The sequence below is a fragment of the Electrona antarctica genome (assembly GCF_951216825.1).
Source record: "Electrona antarctica genome assembly, chromosome: 8".
In the NCBI taxonomy this organism is placed as follows: domain Eukaryota; kingdom Metazoa; phylum Chordata; class Actinopteri; order Myctophiformes; family Myctophidae; genus Electrona; species Electrona antarctica.
Window position 1 is genome coordinate 11,398,200 of NC_136789.1, and position 21,153 is coordinate 11,419,352.

Genomic DNA, 21,153 nt, shown 5'->3' on the forward strand with positions numbered 1-21,153 from the left:
GCTTTTCTGAGCACCCAAAGTCACGTATTATGAATATTCTCTGTTTACAACGTATGGTAAGTCTATGGGAACATCATTCAAACCTCTCGCTCTCAGTACAGAGTGAGCCTTTTTTATTTTTGGTGCAACCACTCCAAGGAACAGCAATGTCCCTATGTGACTATGTGACTATGTCCCGATGTTTAGAGTACCAGTAGGGGCAAAAGTGGCGCTGTTGTGCCAGAAACAGAGAGAGAGAGAGATAGTGTTGCACTGTTGCCTGCTAATTACAGAGAGAGAGAGAGAGAGAGAGAGAGAGAGAGAGAGGGGCAGGGGGAGAGGGGAGTTGCACCACTCAGTTCACACGGGTGTGATTTTTTTAAAGATGGAGTGCCGTGATTTTTGTATTTACTTGCGCAAGCAAGGGAGAGAGAGAGGGAGAGGTGTCTGCTAAATGCTAATTCCCCCACACAGTAACTCATCACTCATCAGGTCATTTCTCGACCGTTTCGGACGTGGGGCGGCTCGGCGGAACCGGGCTGGCACCCTGGGCGCGTTCCTGTGGGTCTGGAAGTTCCGGGGACCCACCGGGGACCCCCACACGGAGTTGCACCACTCAGTTCACACAGGTGTGATTTTCATGTGTTTATGAGCTGACAGTACTTAATCATTAGAACCCTTGGTGTGGTTGTTATGTGCAATGATGCCTTCCCTTTGTATTTAGGGTTTCTTCCTGGAGGCTGAACCCTTGACAGTCAAACATGCCAATGAAAAAAACAGTGATATAGTGACATCACACTATCAGCCCCTCCCCTAACCCTTCCCCTTTATCATACAACTACAGCTGTGGGTGCGGCTTCAGTTCAGGTGGATCAGTTCAGGTGCCCACATAAAAACGACATTTTAACAAATACTGTAATTTTTTTTGAAAAACGTCTTCCTCCTTATATAATAATAATACCTGATGAACATGTTTTAGGGTGGAAAAAAACCATGGAACTCCATCTTTAAAGCCAAAGTGTAAGTAAGAACGTAAAGTAAGTATTTACTTACTCAAGCATGAAATGGGGTTAAAGTGGTTAAACTGATTTTGATGTGAACCCGACAGGGAGCCCACTTTGACAAGCAGGGTATCATTTAGCTGGGGACCCGTCCGGGAGCCCACTTTGACATGCAGGGTATCATTTAGCTGGGGACCCGTCCGGGAGCCCACTTTGACAAGCAGGGTATCATTTAGCTGGGGACCCGTCCGGGAGCCCACTTTGACATGCAGGGTATCATTTAGCTGGGGACCCGTCCGGGAGCCCACTTTGACATGCAGGGTATCATTTAGCTGGGGACCCGTCCGGGAGCCCACTTTGACATGCAGGGTATCATTTAGCTGGGGACCCGTCCGGGAGCCCACTTTGACATGCAGGGTATCATTTAGCTGGGGACCCGTCCGGGAGCCCACTTTGACAAGCAGGGTATCAGGGTATCCAGTAGTGATGTATACCTGAGGTAGTACTTGATAGAACTGGTGATGGTCTTGATCTCCCATTCTGTACTGTCCAGCTCTACGTCCGCACACGTCTTAGGATCTGGATGGACACACGCAGCATGTCATTAGACAGACAGAGAGACATACAGACAGACAGACAAAGGTTCAAGAATGATCTCTGTGTGCTCCCTTTCCCTTTAATGCTATAGGCTATCTTCCATGGAAAATAAATACCACGAGATCTAGACACACATATACATTTTCCGTTTCTGCGTGCGTGCGTGCGTGTGTGCGTGCGTGCGTGCGTGCGTGTGTGCGTGCGTGCGTGCGTGCAACGTACCCATTGCAAGGCCCAGCAATTTCTGTACTCTGGAGTTGACCCCAACGATTCTGTACAAGCCCTGCTCGTCTATACCTGAAGAGAGGAGATGATAGACACTATTAGACAGTGTTGCAAAATGACTTTGATTTATTATTTTGTGTTCTTTATTAATGGGTTTTTAGTTCAGATCTGTGTTAAAGTCCTGGCAAACTGCACAAAAAAAACAGAAAAACTTAGCCCTATTTGGTTAAATAGCCAAACTCAATAGAAAACCCACTGCTTTCCACCATTGTCAACAGGCAGGGGGAAGGATTCCATTTGCACAGCGCTAATGGACGTGAGGAAACGGAGGGTTCATCACAGGCGAGTCAAATGATTGTATAACACTAGGGGAGGAGGGAGTGGAGGGGGGAATATTACATACACACACAGGGTTATGTAGGCTTAAATGACAGTATGCAGTTTATAGTGTACGAATTCAGCGGTAGAGAGAGAGCAGCTGGAACACGACACTTCAAATAGCCGGCAGGGAGAGAGGTAAACAACAACACGGTGTACCTCGAGTCTCCACCGCGTAGATGAACTTCTTCATCACGTTGAACCCAACGACATCCAGCTGGGCCACTGGCGGACGGACGGGGGGAGAGAGAGAGAGAGATATGAAAAATCAACAATCCACTAGATTTATGTCGTCATTGGACTGTAGCCTATACCTCGTGACGTTCACTTGAGAGTCAAAAGCACGTTACACTCAAAAACTGAACTTTGTGTTGAATGTGTCGCTTTTGTATTTTTGTATATTACACTGGTTGTTGAATCTCACTATATTGTAATTCATTCACTTGGAAATGCAGGAGTTGAGGCATTCAACTTAGTCTGACTTGGTTTTCACAGACAATTTACTATACTGTAAATTAATAATTAGTTTGGTCTTTTTTCTTTTTAGCATTAAATTGTCCTTAAATTGTCACTTCACTGTAGTCACCTATCCCCCCCCCCCCCCCCCCTCTAATAAATCTCGACACCAAAAGAAGATACCTGACACAGAGTCACCACAGTGACTTAGTCACCACTAAGTCACCACAGTGACAGGATAGCGTGTGTACACCTCCACTTACGATGTGTGTTGTCCTGCGGTTTGAGTTGCGAGTGAAAGGCTACAGTGATAGCTTAGCATAGATACTGTGATCAACGAGCTGATGAACGGGGACTTACTGCCTTCGGTCTGGTTGTCTCGGTTCAAGTTGTACACCTGCGAACAGAATGGAAACGTTATTATCGGTACTGGGCCACCTCTGTGAACAGTCAGAATGAAAATGTTATCTGTACTGGGCCACTTCTGGCATCTAACCGTACGAACGCTGGGGTCTCTATTCTGGGGATGCCATAATACATAGAGTTCACACCACATCACCTAGCTTGTACAACGAATCAGCGGTTTTCCATGAAGAAATTTGGTGTAGAGGGCAAAAAGCAGGGGGACTAGGTAACGGGTTTAAAGGGATATTTCATATTTCACTTTCAAACATATTCAAGGTAATTTCAACATCTACCCAGGCTTTTGTGAGCACCCCAGAACATTTTGTTGTTAATTTTTCATTTTATCAGACACTTACTTTACAAACCGTATTTTAACTTCAAACTCCATTTTAACATTTTAACAGATTAATGAAAAACACCTGTCCTTGGTCCTGGTGACTGATATTTTCCTTATAATGTGTATTTTTTCCACACATTCATTAAGTGGTACTTCATTCACACAGCTTTGTGGAATACGCGACTGTGATCGGCCAATCCAGGAATTTTGCACTTAAATATTCCCCAGCAGATCACCAACACTGAATAACAGCCTCTGTTTGTTTATGTTACCATGGAAATGGAAGTGCTAAATATTCTGTATACATTTATCTAAGAATAGTCTGAACAACTGATCTACAAGCTCAAACATAGCATAATCTGCAAGTTTTCATTTAATCGTGAAAATGTGTGCAAATCTTTAAAAAATATATAATTTATTTTTAAGCAAACTGATGAATGGGACCCTGGGACTTTTTTATAACATAACATAACATGAAAACTGTTAGGATTTAGAAGAAATGCTTTGAATCGTCCTTTTGTCTTAATAATGGGTTAACCCATTCTGGGCGGGAACCTCTTTTGGTGTTAGCATCATGTTATGCTTTAGCTATTGAAAAATAGCAGATCTATAAGCTCATAGCGCGCCACCGAGTGGCGCGCTATGAGCTTGTAGGTCTGCTATTTTTGAAAAATCGAAGAAAGACTGACATAGAAACATAGCTTTTTCAGAAAACTGTCAGGATGTAGAAGACATTTTTAGAATCTGATCTCAGGTCAAAATGGATTAAAACAGAAAAGTGACTAGATTGGAGCCCTGAGGGACTCTGGGTTTAAGTGGTTAATAACTGGGTTCAGAAAGATGTCATGATGGTGACAGGCCTAGAGTCTGCTCTTCCTCCCTCCTCCTCCATGGTGCTCACAGCAGTGCAGAGCACACTATGTCCTGTCTGTCCTGCTTTTCTCAGAAACACGCACGCACACACGCACGCATGCACGCAAGCACGCACGCACGCACGCACACACGCACGCACGCACGCACGCACGCACGCACGCACGCACGCACGCACGCACGCACGCACGCAGGTACATGCTTGTATTACTAAATGTGTGAGGACATCCACATTTGAACCACTTGAACCCCAGCATGCCTATTCTGGGGAGAACATTCGGCAAATATAGCCGATCTCCAAGCTCAAAACGAGTCGCAGCGCATTGCGTTTCTTTTGCTCTCAATCCGATTCAGATCATTTGAAAATTACATGATCTCCCCCGATTTCCGATCATGTGATCGGATGTAACTCAAGTCTGTTTTACTAAGACTAGAAGGTTTAAAATTATTCAAAATATTTCAAACACAAGACGAGAAAATTGGCCTTACAATGTATATTTCTCAAATTCTACTATACTCGTGGGGACATCCCGCACACGCACACGCACACACACACACATGCGTAACCGTGGTAACATACTGGTTCTCTCCCGTCCATGGCTTCCATCCACAGCCTGCGGTCCTCTTCTGATAGAGCCTGCATGGTGATCACCCCTTGACTGCACGCACACACACAATGTTAGGTGGTCAATGTCAGGCTCACCAAAAGGTCATCGCGAAACATTGCCCTCATTTCTAGAGAATAGCACACACATAAAGCACACTCCCTTCCCTACACTGTTACCCTATTGCAATGCACTGCTACGCACGTATACACACGTACCTGTAGGTCACACACACGCGCACGCGCACGCACACGCACACGCACACACACACACACACACACACACACACACACACACACACACACACACACACACACACACACTTCCTTTGGCAGGAGCATTGTGTTCCTCTCATGTCTACAACACTTGATGTGGGTGTTCAATAGTGTAACATAGACTTCTTATTTTATCTGACAAAAGATGTATTGCCTGTACATGGCAAACAGACATACATTATTGTCGCTGTCGGGCAGAAACCAGCTATCTCCTTATTATACATACTGTACACACACACACACACACACACACACACACACACACACACACACACACACACACACACACACACACACACACACACACACACACACACACACACACACACACACACACACGCACATTTCAAACCAATGAAAAGTTTATTCTATAATGTAGGCCCTATCTATATTGTTTCATTTCATTCTGATATGTTTATAATAATTCATATATGCATACTGCTAATTGTCAAGCATTGTCAATATGTTTTATAACATTATGAATGTAGACATCATGATGATGCATGCAAGCATAATGCCTTTGTCAGATTGATGTCATTGGTTACAGTAATTACTTTATTTCTGTGTTGTTGCAAAAAACACACACACACACACACACACACACACACACGCGGCAGACAGACAGACAGACAGACAGACAGACAGACAGACAGACAGACAGACAGACAGACAGACAGACAGACAGACAGACAGACAGACAGACAGACAGACAGACAGACAGACAGACAGACAGACAGACAGACAGACACTCAGTCAAGCCTAAGTGTAAAAACCCTGAATAAAATGAGAGAAGTGGTCTGTCCTGTGTGTTCTGATCGACACCCCTGGGTGAAGTGTGGAAGCCAGAGCAGCCAGTGAGTCCATTATACAGTCCTTTGCTTTAACCCTCACTAACACTAACCCAACTAGTAAAATGATATGACCAGCAGATTTTACAGTGAGGAAGCCTAAAAATATATACTGTCATGCTTTGGCATAGATTACATGGTCGTTAGCTGGTAGCAAATGAAACCTTAAGGAAGGAGAGGAGTAGGAGAAGAGTAGGAGAGGAGAGCCAGAGGCACACTGAGGGAAGCGCGCACACACACACACACACACACACACACACACACACACACACACACACGCACACGCACGCACACGCACACGCACACGCACGCACGCACACACACACAGCAAGACAAACAAGTCCTCTCACATCACCTTAACATAACATGACTCTTCATATCGCCACCATGTGGCTGTAAAAATCTGATTGGGATAATAGTTAAAATCTTGAAATTACTTATTTATTTCCCCCCTATTCATTGTTTGTGCTAATATCTGAAACACACACACACACACACACACACACACACACACACACACACACACACACACACACACACACACACACACACACACACACACACACACACACACACACACACACACACACACACACACACACACACACACACACACACACTGTGATCACCTATTGTGATATAAATTATATTGAGAATGAGTTCCATTTTCTTTTCTATTGCCCGTTGTATCATGAGCTACGTCAAAAGTTATTTAACAGATGTAAAAATATAGATCTGATGTAGTTAAGTGATGCAGAGCGACTGAGATGGATTTTCGAACAGAAGATATTTGCATTAGCAGAATATATAGAGAAAGCTTGGGACATGCGGACAAAGAAAACTTATATGTGATGTATTTTATTTTTATTTTTATGTTTTTGCTTATTTCTGTTTTTTACAAATACTTGGTGTAACTTCTGTGTGGGAAGTAAACGTGATATTGTTTATTTATGTTGTTGGTGTCTTATAATCCTGTAAGGGATGGGTCTTAACGACAAGACACGAAAAAATAAATCATTCATTCATTCATTCATTCATTCATTCATTCACACTGACCGGTCCACAGCTTCCACGTCAAAGCAGAATCTCTTCTCGATGGAGTCAGTCTTCCTCCTGGTGCATGACTTGAGGATGAAACTGTCCTCTTCACCCTGGAGAGAGACAGACACATGCAGCAACAACAACAAAAGGTTAAAACAACATACGGGCAGAGCTCCATATTCTAAATCGTTGTGATTTTTTTTCCTTTTTGCCCGACAGACACGATATATACAGGAACAACCATGAACGTTGTGAATGTTCTTCCTTTTTTCGCATTCGGTTTTTCACCCAGCCGCCCAATGTAACAACTCTTCTTGAACTTACAGTATACCGGTATATGATGTCCTTCGATTACAGAGACGTCTGTATCATGGTTCTGTGCATGTAGCCTGCGTTGTAAGGTCCAGCATGTGCCCTGGTGCATTGTCACTAGCCTCTATTCTTAGTTAAAACACAATATTACTTGAACTACATTTTTCTGGTCCTCAGTTGAGCCCTCCATCGGCGTCTAATATACAGTCATGCATCTCCATACATGTGCTCAGCTCGTTTGTGACTCTCCATGTTGGGTTTCCCAACGCAGAATAATCAAGGACTGTGGCGCGCGCAACAACTCGCAGCCCCTTGTTTATTGTTCAGGACTCGGGAGTGACATTCTCCCCCCCGATGGGCTGCCGTCCAAGGCTGTACCAACGGAACCCCATCTGCCAGTCTTTGCTATTTAACCCATAGCTGGGACTGTTTTTACCCCATAGCTGCATGGGGCTAGTGGTTGACAATGCACCAGGGTGTATCGACACATGCATGCCTTGTCTCCAGGGCGTATCCAAACATGCATGCCTCGTCTTTAAGGGCCCAACTAGCATCTCCCCGATCCCCTCCTCTAGCCTGGGACCACAAAGGACCGTGTGGGGCCACCAGGAGGCAGTGGAGAGAGCCTATTAGTGCAGGGGCCAACAATGATATTTATATATATATATATATATATATATATATATATATATATAGTCGGTACTTTCTACTTGTGGTACTTTAAATAAACTTTGATGCCTATACTTTTTTTGTACTTTCACTCAAGTACATTTTGAAACCCGGACTTTTACTTGTAACAGAGTAGTTCTACATTGCAGTATTGATACATTTACTTAAGTAAATAGATTTGAGTACTTTTTCCACCACTGCGAGTGGTGAATGAATGCAGCGCCCGGGGACGTTCAGCAGTGGAAGGGTTAAGTGTGTTGCTGGGGAACCTTTCCAGCCCCCCCCCCCCCCCCCCCCCCCACACACACACACACACACACACACACACAGTTACTTGGTAGATTTTGATAATTATTATTACAAAAACATACATTACCCACTTCAGCCATACTGTACATTCCGGCCATTTGAAAATAGCCGATATACAAGCTCACAATGCATGACATCGCCATGTATTGTGAGCTTGTAGATCAGCTATTTTCAAGTTCTTTTGAAATTCTTTTGAAAACTTAAAATGAGATATTCTGCATAATGAGCACTTTCTACTTTTGGTACTTTAAGTACATTTTGATACCAATACTTTTGTACTTTTACTCAAGTACATTTTGAATTCCAGACTTTTACTCGTAACAGAGTATTTCTACATTACAGTATTGACACTTTTACTTAAGTAAAACATTTACTCCCGTGCCCCCTAGGGTAGGTGCCCTCATAAGAGAAGATCTCTATACTGCCTCCCCCTGGTCAACCTGATGGAGGGGAAAGGAACTGGTTGGAATAACGTGTTCCTTCCACGTGTTACGTCCTACCGGGGGAACTCCCCCCTGTCGGGTGATAAGAACCGGCCTGCTCACTCCTCATGCATTGAAGGAAGCATGAGCTCAGTTGGGGGCTCTCCCCAGGCTGGCAGAGGGAGAGTAGCGCCCAGGATTACAGCTGAAGCAATTGACACCACGTGAAAAAATGGGTTACAAAATCGAGAGAGAGAGAGAGAGAGAGAGAGAGAGAGAGAGAGAGAGAGAGAGAGAGAGAGAGAGAGAGAGAGAGAGAGAGACAGACAGACAAACAAACAAAAGACGGTCACCATTTTCCCCCCTGACTTCTGGTCAAACACGACCATGGTGATTCTCTTGGGCTCTCGATGGTATGTGCAGTAATACTTCACCCAGGTAGACACAAAGGACCCTGAGAGAGAGACAGCGAGAGAGGAAAGACGAGAGAGAGAGAGAGAGAGAGAGAGAGAGAGAGAGAGAGAGAGAGAGAAGAGGGGGGGGGAATACAGAGAATACATGAAAAAGAGGGACAGTTTGAATCCACCGAGGTGCATCTGGCTTTTCTCAACTCTTGTCTCAAAGTTTTTAATTTCATTCTGCATAGTGAGCACTTTAAGTACATTTTGATAACAAAACCTTTGTACTTTTACTCAAGTACATTTTGAATTCCAGACACGCGCGCGCGCACGCACACACACACACACACACAGGCGACTGTGGCTCAAGAGGTAGAGCAGGTCGTCCAATGATCCATGGGTCGGCGGTTCGAATCCCGGCTCCTCCTGGCTACATGTCGAAGTGTCCTTGGGCAAGACACTGAACCCCAAATTGCTCCCGATGTGCTGGTTGGTACCTTGCATGGCTTCCGCCGCAATCGGTGTATGAATGTGTGTGTGAATGGGTGAATGTAATGCACAATCTATGTAAAGCGCCTTGGATAAAGGCGCTATATAAATGCACCATTTACCATTTTACCACACACACACACACACACACACACACACACACACACACACACACACACACACACACACACACACACACACACACACACACACACACACACACACACACACACACACACACACACACACACACACACACACACACACACACACACACACACACACACACACACACACACACACACACACACACACACACACAGGGAGGAGGCAGTGCGTACGTTTCTCCTGGATATACAGGTATCCCTCCATGGTGTCGTGGCTCACACTCTTGTGCTCATGAGGGTTCTCCTTCATCTTCCTCATCAAGCTCTCCACCTCCGACCGCGTGCTCTCAAAGCGGTTCCTCGTCTGTCCACGTGCACGAAAACAAAGTTCGCATTACAGCAATATATGTGACAAATAGTAGGACTTTAACCTTTATATTTCAACTTTTTGCAATGTGAGATTGATATTTGATTTAAATGTTTTTTTCTTCTTTTTTTGGTTCCATGCTGTGAGATCATACTGTCAAACTGGTTGGGCTTTGTGTGTGTGTGTGTGTGTGTGTGTGTGCGTGCGTGCGTGCGTGCGTGCGTGCGTGCGTGCGTGCGTGCGTGCGTGCGTGCGTTCGTTCATGACTTACATTCTGTATGCTAATGGTGAGGTCAGTCTTGAAGTGATTGAAGTCTTTGGCCAGCTCGTAGCCATGGTGATAGTACGTAAACAAACCCTGGAGGAATGCTAACAACTGACAGACAGACAGACAGACAGACAGACAGACAGACAGACAGACAGACAGACGGGGGGGGGGGAGTGAAAAGAAGAGTGAATATCAACAACACATACATACAGGAGATTTATTATTATTCATTGTAGCAGCACAAGATATCAATATGCTATGCTATGCAATTGTTGTGTAACATCTAACTAGTTCTGAATACAAATTGCTTTATCGCCACTCAATACTGGTGTGCTGTGTGAATGTGCTACTGATGAATTGAGTACGATGGACCACAATGGAAACGAGCACCTGGGGATTTTTGGATTATCCTTTTAGCACAACCTTTGACTGTACCTTTACGTGTGCTGTTAACCCATTTAGAGCTGAGGCCTATTCTAAAAACGGAGTCTAAATCCTACCTATAATTATTACCGGTATGTTGCTATATATCGTCTCTGACGTGTTGGAATCCTCCAAAACTGTTCACATTTAAATTCTAAAGTAGGATCTAGGATCTTGTGGATCTGCTACTTTTGTGTGACACTGTAGTGTGATCAAGTAGCGAGTTAATTTACAAAAAAAAACACAAAATGTTAGAATATGGAGATAAGAGGTTTCTGCCAGAGATATATTGACACAGACTAAAACTAAAATGACACAGAGACGTTCCCAGCTTGAAAGGTATAACAAACATACATGTAAGAGGTCTAAATGGGTTAATAAGCATGTTAATAAATCAATCAATCAATCAATACAAACCACAATTGGAAGGTATATAAATTATTTAGCTTTTAGGTGCTGATGTGGTTACGAGGAGCAGTTGTACTTACCGGCTCTACAAAGTCAAACATCTTCCTCTCCTGGACCTCTTGGACCTTGAAGACGTACTCCAGGGACACCTCGTAGAAGTGCTGCCGCACGTTGTCCACCTGGCTGTCTGCCTGGGGGACAACAAGATGAAAGGGTCAAACGCTGGCTGAAGTCGGGCCAGAGGTGCGAAGCACGTTTTAAAATGTTCATGACTGTCATTTGGGAACGTTATTTGCTTTTGTACTCGTTTAGATTAGAGCTTCTTGCATGTCCTTCTGTAAAATTGTTTTTTACTCGTAGATATTTGTATAGAAAGGCCTAACCAGGGACCGGGGGTCGCTACTTAGCCTCAGCTGTTATAATAAATGCAACGGTTTCATGTTTTTATAACTTGATATTGTTTTTTGTATTGTCCCTGTCAAATAAACATAAATGAAAAATAAAATGATGTATGACACATTAGGAGTCCACACATTAGGGTTCTCTATCTTTATTTTCAAGGACTCCCATAATGCTGAGTGTGTATAAATGGAACCAAATGGACCCATCCATATGGTTCCATTGATACACTCTCAGAGTTACAGAGCTGTAATGGTCCATTTGGACCACCTTCAATGAACCCTGAAGGTCACTCAACCCACAGGTCCACAGCACTAGTAGTATACAGTACAATTAGGGCTAGCTCTGTTTCTGGTGATATTTTAATAGCAAAAGTTGAATTTCGATAAAAATGTCCACCACAAGCCGACATGGCGATGAACCCCGATGATGTCAAATAAATGCCATGATGGTGACAGCCATGTCTGAGACAGCTCCCCAGTAGTGGTCAGACCCACAGAGACAGCTCCCCAGTAGTGGTCAGACCCACAGAGACAGCTCCCCAGTAGTGGTCAGACCCACAGAGACAGCTCCCCAGTAGTGGTCAGACCCACAGAGACAGCTCCCCAGTAGTGGTCAGACCCACAGAGACACTCACCTCGTGCAGATGTGACTCTTTCTTCTTGCCCGACAGGCTCAGGTGTTTCTCCAGCGCCGCACAATACTTCTCAGTTTCTTTGTCGTATTTCTTCTTTGCCTCCTGCGACACAAAAGTTCCTGGCTTCAGAACCTCAGTCAAATAGCGTACACACAGTCGAGTTGTGTCACTGTCCCCGTTTATATATAAAGAAGGCTACAGTCTAAAAGATGTGTTCGTAGCCTCGAACGTTATTAAAGTTTATTACATGGCTTGGTTGAATGCTTGATTCTGATTGGTCAATCGCTTAATTCAGCGGTGAGTTATCTCATGATAATGACCGCTCGGCTGTATAATGACCGCTGCCTAATCAAACCCTCTGAGCACCACCAGCTGCGCGGCTGCGCCCCGCTTGATTTACTGCCGTTTCCAACATAACAGCCATGTAAACACACACACTAGTGACACACAATGTAATTTACAGCTAAACATTGCTCTTAAAAATGTTTTTGAAAACATTTGAGCGAGAAATAGACGAAGCAGGACCCGAAAATGGATTCTATTTGATCAACTCACTTCCTTGTTTTCTGACAGTGCTGCAGCCCTGCAGCTGGGCAGACGCAGCCAGCGCGAACTTATGGAATACTTTTTTTGTTGTGTTTTGGGTTAATGAATTAATTTATGTTAGTTAGCCATGTAATAAGCGGGATAATATCTGGCTAGGTGGTCATTGTCGGGATATAATTCACCTTCAGGGAGTGTAACCACCTCGGCTTCGCCTCGGTGGTTAAACTCCCTGTCGGTGAATTATCTCCCGACAATGACCACCTAGCCAGATATTATCCCTTACATAAATCAGGCTTAAAGACGTTACTGCTCCTTAAGTTACACCCAACCAACAAAAGTAACATTTGAATCATTATTAGTGGCAGAATTGGGGGCTACATTATATGTATTGTACATTCACTGCAAGAGGTGCTACAGTAAAGGTCATGGGGTCACCAAAATAAGTAGGGTTCATCTGATGGGGACAGTAATGAATGCACTAAACAAGTTTCAACGCAATACGCTAAATAGATTTTGACTGAGATATGGTGTGTACATGTGGACATGTTGGCACTTGGGGGAAAGGCTACGGCATCACAAAAATCAGTAGGGTCAGAATCATCACAGCTTACATACAACAAGGTATAAAACAGTGGGAGATTTTTTTTTGTGCAAGCTCCGTCGTTTTGTTGTTTCCAGAAAGGTAAAAAATGTTGGTCCATAGGGTTCCATCTATCCTATGTACAGTGGAAGCATGAAATGAAGGTGCATGACAATCCAACCAGTGGTTTTCAATCATGCTGTTCTTTTGGGAAGTGTCCAGCCTAGCAACTGACTAACCAGCCGAATTACACCGCCATCCTTGAAGCTGCAATGAACTTATTTTAATTAATAAAATGTCCTTTTAACCAATTTGTATGGTAGAGTATGTTAATACAATATATCTAATGGACACTGGAGTAGGGTAGGATGGTAGTAGGACACCTACTGGCAAGTACTAGTACTAGATCAGATAGTACTATCTGAATTAAGTACTTATAGCGGTAGAAGTCTGGTCTCCCAGGCAGGAGACCCGGTGTATATTGGGCATGTCATTATAGGCAGAAATTCTCAAAAAATTGCACTAACTACATGTATGTCTGTCCTATGCCAGTGTAGTGCAGTGAAAATAGCCAATCTACAAGCAGTGTGAGCTCGTAGATCACCCATTTCCCCCGCACGACACCTTCATAGTTCGTACAACAGAGTATGATTCAGCCTTAAGGTGGTTAAACTCACAGAATTGCAGCTTTGAACAAATAACAACGTAATCAGTGGCCATGGAACAGAAGTCAATAATAATAACCTCTTGTCTGAATGGAAACCATGAACAGTGTGTCTCTGGGAGCATGAGACCAGGTCCAGAGACATGGTCCAGTGTGTCTCTGGGAGCATGAGCATGATGTGCTTCCTTCTCTGGGAGCATGAGCATGATGTGCCTCCTTCTCTGGGAGCATGAGCATGATGTGCCTCCTTCTCTGGAAGCGTGTGAATGAAACCTCACAGTGTCTCAATATTTCCATCAGTCCCCCCCAAAAAAATGGAGCCTGGATGAATCTGGGTGAACAGCTGCTAATCAAACAATAGGACATTATTTCATTCAACAGAGCTGACCATTAGGGGGGGGGGACACAGGGTGTGTTATTTGGATCTTTTTCCAACTACAAGAACTAAGCGAGTCAAACGTATTTCACGGGTTCTGGATTTGCTACCACTGGACCAATCAGCACCACATGTGTTGTGTAGGAAACTAGGAATCAGTAATGTCATGAAGAAATTAAAGAAAAATCTAAGAAATTACATAAATTAGAAGAACACATATTTAAGAAGTAGGCTAGTGAAAATAGCAGATCTACAAGCTCACAACGTGGCACGAAGCGACACGTTGTGAGCTTGTAGATCTGCTATTTTCACTAGTTTGGGTAATTGGTAATTTCGGGTCACGGGCTGAAATTTTGTTAATAATATTATATTAATTAAAAACATGCCCTGTGCAGAGGGAAAAAAAACATCTTGGTGGACACGGGGGACTTAGGCCATGGACGTCCCCCATAACTCTGAGAGTGTACAAATGGAACTACCCTTACAGGTCCATTTGGTTCCATTTTGTACACTCTCGGAGTTACCAGTCATTTAGATGGGGACCCCGTGGAACCCCCTTCAAGGACCCCTTCGGGGGGAGGGGGGGTCCCTGGAACTCACTTTGTGAATGACAGGTGTAGGCTGCCAGTAGGACGGACCCACCATATAACTTGGAGTGTACAAATGGAACCAAATGGAGTAGTGGAACCAAATACAAGGAGGCCAAGGGAAGTAAATCCCTCAATATTTCACACATTTTCATAATCATAATTTATAATCTCAGATCCGCCGGCCATCATCCTCCATATTTTGGGGGAACAATGACATCATGGACACACGACGTCAGAGGTCCACGGGGAAGCCGTGTGGTGTTTTGTTTTCCTTTACAGAACCAGATGGTCGGACACTTTTCTCACAGTCTAAATTCCACCGTCTCCCAACAGAGAGACACACCTCCTTCCTCCTGGCTGAAGGAAACACCATCCTGTTATGCTTCATTTATACTAACAAACTAGCGGAGGTGGAAAAAGGACTCAATTGTTTTACTTGAGTAAAAGTATCAATACTGCAATGTAGAAATGCTCTGGTTACGAGTAAAAGTCTGGAATTCAAAATGTACTCGAGCCAAAGTGCAAAAGTATTGGTATCAAAATGTACTTAAAATACCAAAAGTAGAAAGTACTCATTGTGCAGAATGTCCCATTTCAAGTTTTCAAAAGTATAAACATCTTTTGAAAATAGCAGATCTACAAGCTCACAATGCTATTTTCAAATGACCGAAATGTATTATAGGGCTGAAGTGGATAATGTATGTTTTGTAATAATAATCCAAATCTACAAAGTAACTAGTACAGTAACTACATTATTTTTTAAATGTAGTGGAGTAAAAGTACAATATTTGCCTCTGAGATGTAGTGGAGTAGACGTAGGTAGTATTTGTACTTTACTTGAGTATTTCCGATATCCATTACTTTTAGTATTGGATATTGGAAATACTCAAGTAAAAATTGTACAGTACAGTAAGTACAGTAAATATACTTAGGTACTTTCCACCACTGCAAACTAGTGATTCCTTTCTTCCCAGCTGAAAACGCAAAGGCGCTCGCCTAAAAACACATCCAAACCGCCCGAGTTCAGAATATTTCAACTCCCGACAAGCAGATAAAAAACGCCCAGACTTGCACCTGCTACAGAGCAGAATGGACGACCCACCGACGTGGTGTTTCTAGCATAGTGTAGTCTCCCGTGGCCAGACTGTTGCATCTCGCAATTTCCAAATGCTTCGTCATACAGCCTGGAGGAACGGAAGCTCTATCATGAGTAAAATATAAAGCAGAAGTGGAGCATCCTCCCCACTTCCGCAAATGTATGCTAATATAAATAGAAATCACTTAAGTATATATAGCTTGCTGCTTAGCAGAAATGGAAATAAAAAAAATAAAATGTTTTAAAATATATTTTCGCAAACGGAAATGGCAGCTTCCTTACTCGGATTTTGGGAGGTGTAGTTCCAGACTCTATATAGCATTCGGAGATTGTGGAATAGTTTAAATACATTCATGATTCATGTATTCATTCATTCATTCATTCAATCTATTGCTGTGAGCCAGCTGTCTTTCATGGCTGTCCAGCATGAGCAGGAAGTAGTATTCTCAGAGCTTTACACAGCTGCAGAAAGCATCAGTCTTGATGATCATTCCTCACTGAACAACAAGAGCTCTGTGCACTGACAGCCCTCCCCGTGCACGCGCACACACACACACACACACACACACTCAGTTTGTCGGTTTTAGAACCAGCTGTCCTCATCACAGCTCAACCTCTGGCCGGACACAGTAATTGTTCGGTTTTTGTGAGAGTAAATTTTTGTCTCGGTAAATCTTGCAGCTGGGTGCTATTGGGGAATACGAGCTCTGCACAGCCCGGCTACTGGTATACACATTTACATATCACGGTCATTCTCACCTGGCACCAGCCTACTGGTATACACATTTACATATCACGGTCAGTCTCACCTGGCACCAGCCTACTGGTATACACATTTACATATCACGGTCAGTCTCACCTGGCACCAGCCTACTGGTATACACATTTACATATCACGGTCATTCTCACCTGGCACCAGCCTACTGGTATACACATTTACATATCACGGTCATTCTCACCTGGCAGCCAGCCTACTGGCTCCGCATTGCGTGCTATGTTTTGTCATTGGCTCGCTCAACAGTCACTCCTCCTATGCTTGTTTACGCCTGTGGGACTGGAGCTGGGTGTTGGGTGGGTGAAACAGCGCTCACTCGCTATGGCTTTTGTGTAAGTAACGCAGATAATAATCAAAGATGCCGAAAAGAAAAACGTATTTTAGTGAGCCATGGAGCAAGGAACTGTGCATTAAAGTGCATTAAAAAACTACAATGATTGAACGGCGCATGCTTTGACGGACATAAACATAATGTATCGCAGGTGCGTCAAGCCTCTCGTCCTTTTGCCGCCCTGTTGTTGTAGAACAGATGACAGCAAGCATACAGTAGCTCTGTATAGTATAGTGATAGTTTAGTATCACTCTGAAACACCATCAGTCATACAGGAGTGTTGACTGTGGGCTGTGGCATTAATGTACATACAATAAATCATTAAATCTACAATGACTCAACTATAGCTTTAGAGGGTATGCGCATGGCATCATCATCATACCCGGAAGTTATGCGGGAACGCCTACTGAGTGGCAAAAACTACTTTCTGGCCTTGACAGCCCATACATTCAAACAGAAAAGTCCTATCTGATTGCATTAAACAACGTTAAACAATGTCAAACTCACTTTGCCACTCACTTTATGCATGCACATACCCTCTATAGAGGTATCACATGTGAGGGCGGCAGTGGCTCAGGGGTAGAGTGGCCGGATGGGAACCGCAAGGTTCCCAGTTCGAACCCGGTCTCCCCCAGAGTCAGTGTCAAAGTGTCATTCCCACTAATTGCTCCCGATGTGCTGGTTGGTGCTTTGCATGGTTTCATCTGCCATCGGTGTGTGAATGGGTGAATGTAATGCACAATCTATGCAAAGCGCCTTCGATAAAGGCACTATAAATGCACCATTTACCATTTACATGTGGAAAAACAAAGGCTAAGGCACTCTGTGAAAATGTCTATGTCCCACACTGATTTCCATAAGACTGCACTTCTCCATCTGCTTTATACTTCAATGACATCTATGATTAGATTAGATTTACATTGGGACAATTTACCTCAACTTGAACTGTAAGACGCCCTGAGGGCAAGGTCGCGCTGAAACAACAGCTCTGGGAATGCCCATATGGACCTTTTTTGTTTTTTTGGAGGAGCACTAGCCCCTCCTATGTCAGCTTTGAGGGTGTGTGTGTAAACACAAGCATTGTCAATGAATGGCCAGCTTTGAGTGTTTGTGTAAACACAAACATTGAAGATGAAGGTGATGATGCAAATTCTGATTGGGGTGGGCCCGTCTAGAGTTTGAATGGACAGGTATCAGTCAAAAGGGGGACATCGAAAGAAATTGATTATAAAATGGCCTTTGTGGTTAAATAAAGGTTAATTTAAAGATAGCAATATGTTCTCTATGGACACAATGCTGGAGATGATGGTGGTGAAACTCAGGTGCAATAATAATAATAATAATAATAATAATAATATTCAAAGACACGGGGGAGAGAGCAATAGAGGTCATAACATGAACGGGCTGTGTTGGTTAAACACACAGCGAGAGCCAGAAAGTGTCCTCTTTTCTGAGGTCTTGCTGGTAGCCACCCAAACACACGCATGCACAATGACACAATGGCCCAGAATAAGCTGTATTATTTCAACTGGTGAAGACGTCCTGGAAATGACGTAAAGATCATCCCCATATTGGCTGTGATCTGGCCTAGTCCTGAACATCACCTGAGGACGTCATCATAACGTCATAATGACGTCATTTGGCTTGCTGGGTAACGTTCATGATAACATGTCACACTTATTTTCTACTCGTTCTGTGTGTGTCTCATGGGAGGGCGTTAGTTCACCATCCACCAGTGACATCATCGCTGGGGGATCCAAGCTAATAGAAACTGCAGGCTTTCTATTCCTGAAAAGTTGCAATGCGGTAATGGAAGCCATCGTTCTCACGATAATAATAAATATATATATATATATATATATATATATATATATATATATATATATATATATATATATATATATATATATACATACATACACACATACACATTCATACACATATATTATTTTCTTTTTTTGCTTTAAAAAAATCTGCCTAACAATGATGTCACTGGTGGACGGGTTTCTGAACTGCCCACAGCCCTCCTATGAGACACAGACTGAATAGAAAGAAATTGTGGAATTTGATCATGAACATTAGTGAGGACCAATTCATTTCAAACCCATTTGTACACTCTCACATGTGTGAGAGTGTACAAATGGAACTAAGTCTCCTTCCATTTGGAACCCCGTCAAGGAACCCTGAGGGTCCCCCCACCTTTTGAGAACCACAGATCTAAAACAATAGATGGAATGAAACCTATACATTTTTTAGGGGCGCTAGCCCCTCCTATATTCAGCTATTAGTGTAGAATTTCGTCTTACACAAACATTCAATTCCCATTGACAATGAATGGAGAATTTACGTCATGAATGGAGAATTTACGTCATATGTGTGAGCAAATCGACATGTTACATCATGATGATGTACGATAAGAGCGCCCCTCACTTCACACAGGTGTGATTTTTATATGCCAAGATAGCCAAACAGGGATTGTCCTTGGATCAGTCCCAGACATCATTTTACCATTTGAATCACTTTCAATCAGGCGTCCGTATTTTTCCATCTTCTACATAGAATAAAAAAATAAAAAATAAAAATAAAACACACACACACGCACACACACACACACACACACACACACACACACACACACACACACACACACACACACACACACACACACACACACACACACACACACACACACACACACAGTGTCATGACAATGTTGGGAGCTGATACATACACTCGTTTCACTATTTCTGAAGGAGGGCTTAAGTGGTTAAAGACCAAGGAGAACTGTGCACCTTTTCTTTCAAACAAACTGTGTATGCTCTTCCATATTGTCAAGTCCAGGTAATACTCCCCTTGTCCACAGGGTGGCAGTGTGCTATCGTGGTAGCCTACTGTGTGTGTCTGTAGTTTCTTCTACTGCACAATCACAATAGCATGTTATTGTATATGATTGAGGCGTTCAGGGAGATGCCACGGCCTCGTTACACAGTGACATCCTGAAGGTTCAGGTTTAGTGTTAGTGGGAAAACAAAGACCCTAAACTTTCCACTGTTGTCAATAGACTGAGACTTCTATACAGTAGGCCTACATTTAAATTACCAGTTGAGCACTGTGACTGGATGCATGTATGCAGCCAATTCACGGACAGTATAGTCTACAGTAATCCATTACCTGTACTTATCAATATTACATTTCAAACTTCATTATACGAAGTAACTCCACTGCGGGAAATCCCTGCTATGTTCAATCCGGTGTGCATTAACCTGCATAAAACATTGGCCTATTATAAATTAAGTTACATTGATGGCTGATCCTTTGTAGGCTTCTTTTGTTCGACCTGGTAACTTCTGTCTTGATTTTTGTTATCGCTCAGTGCGGAGGTGTGGCATTACTGGTATCAATTATGACAGCATGAAGATGTAAACCATTTGGATGGGGATAGATCATGGTTTGTAGTTTAGTACACTAGCCAGTAGGCTGCGTTCTGATGACTGATGCCAACTGTCCCTCCACATCCCAGCAATAACTGCACCCCACACATACCTGCCTGACTACCTAAAAATCACACCTGTGTGAAGTGAGTGGTGCAACTCCGTGTGTGGGTCCCCGGGGCGTCCCCGGAAGTTCCAGACCCACAGGAACGCGGCCAGGGTGCGGCCAGGGTGCCGGCGCAGCCAGCCAGGGACAGACCCAGGGACACACAAAGCTGTCTATAGGAGTGGTTGCACCACTCAAAAAAAAGTGAGTAGCGCCCACAGGCACAACACCAGAGGGAGCTCCAATAATTTCATACCCCCCAGATTTGGCACAAATATGGGGATTAACTAAGTCTACTATTATGCCACGAAAATGTGGAATGCCCTTCCAACAGCCATCAACAACGTAACAGAGCAATTTGCAACTGGACCTAGACAAGTCGTCTAGCCAAAATCTAAATAAATTGCCCTCACTGTTTTTCTGTAAATATACT

The 21,153-nt window shown here is 43.5% G+C and overlaps 1 protein-coding gene across 2 annotated transcripts in view; it reads right to left on the reverse strand.

The window, feature by feature from the left end:
* LOC306928502 (rho GTPase-activating protein 26-like) overlaps positions 1–21,153 on the reverse strand; it is a 158,324-nt gene that overhangs the window by 58,247 nt on the left and 78,924 nt on the right. For both annotated transcript variants that reach the window (XM_079508673.1, XM_079508672.1), the window contains exons 6-16: positions 12,226–12,327; positions 11,270–11,380; positions 10,362–10,466; positions 9,958–10,087; positions 9,083–9,183; positions 7,033–7,127; positions 4,829–4,907; positions 2,997–3,033; positions 2,340–2,405; positions 1,800–1,874; positions 1,475–1,559 (exon numbers count right to left, since the gene is read on the reverse strand). In XM_079508673.1, coding sequence (XP_079364799.1) covers positions 1,475–1,559; positions 1,800–1,874; positions 2,340–2,405; positions 2,997–3,033; positions 4,829–4,907; positions 7,033–7,127; positions 9,083–9,183; positions 9,958–10,087; positions 10,362–10,466; positions 11,270–11,380; positions 12,226–12,327 — 986 coding nt within the window. The remainder of the gene's footprint in view (positions 1–1,474; positions 1,560–1,799; positions 1,875–2,339; positions 2,406–2,996; positions 3,034–4,828; positions 4,908–7,032; positions 7,128–9,082; positions 9,184–9,957; positions 10,088–10,361; positions 10,467–11,269; positions 11,381–12,225; positions 12,328–21,153) is intronic.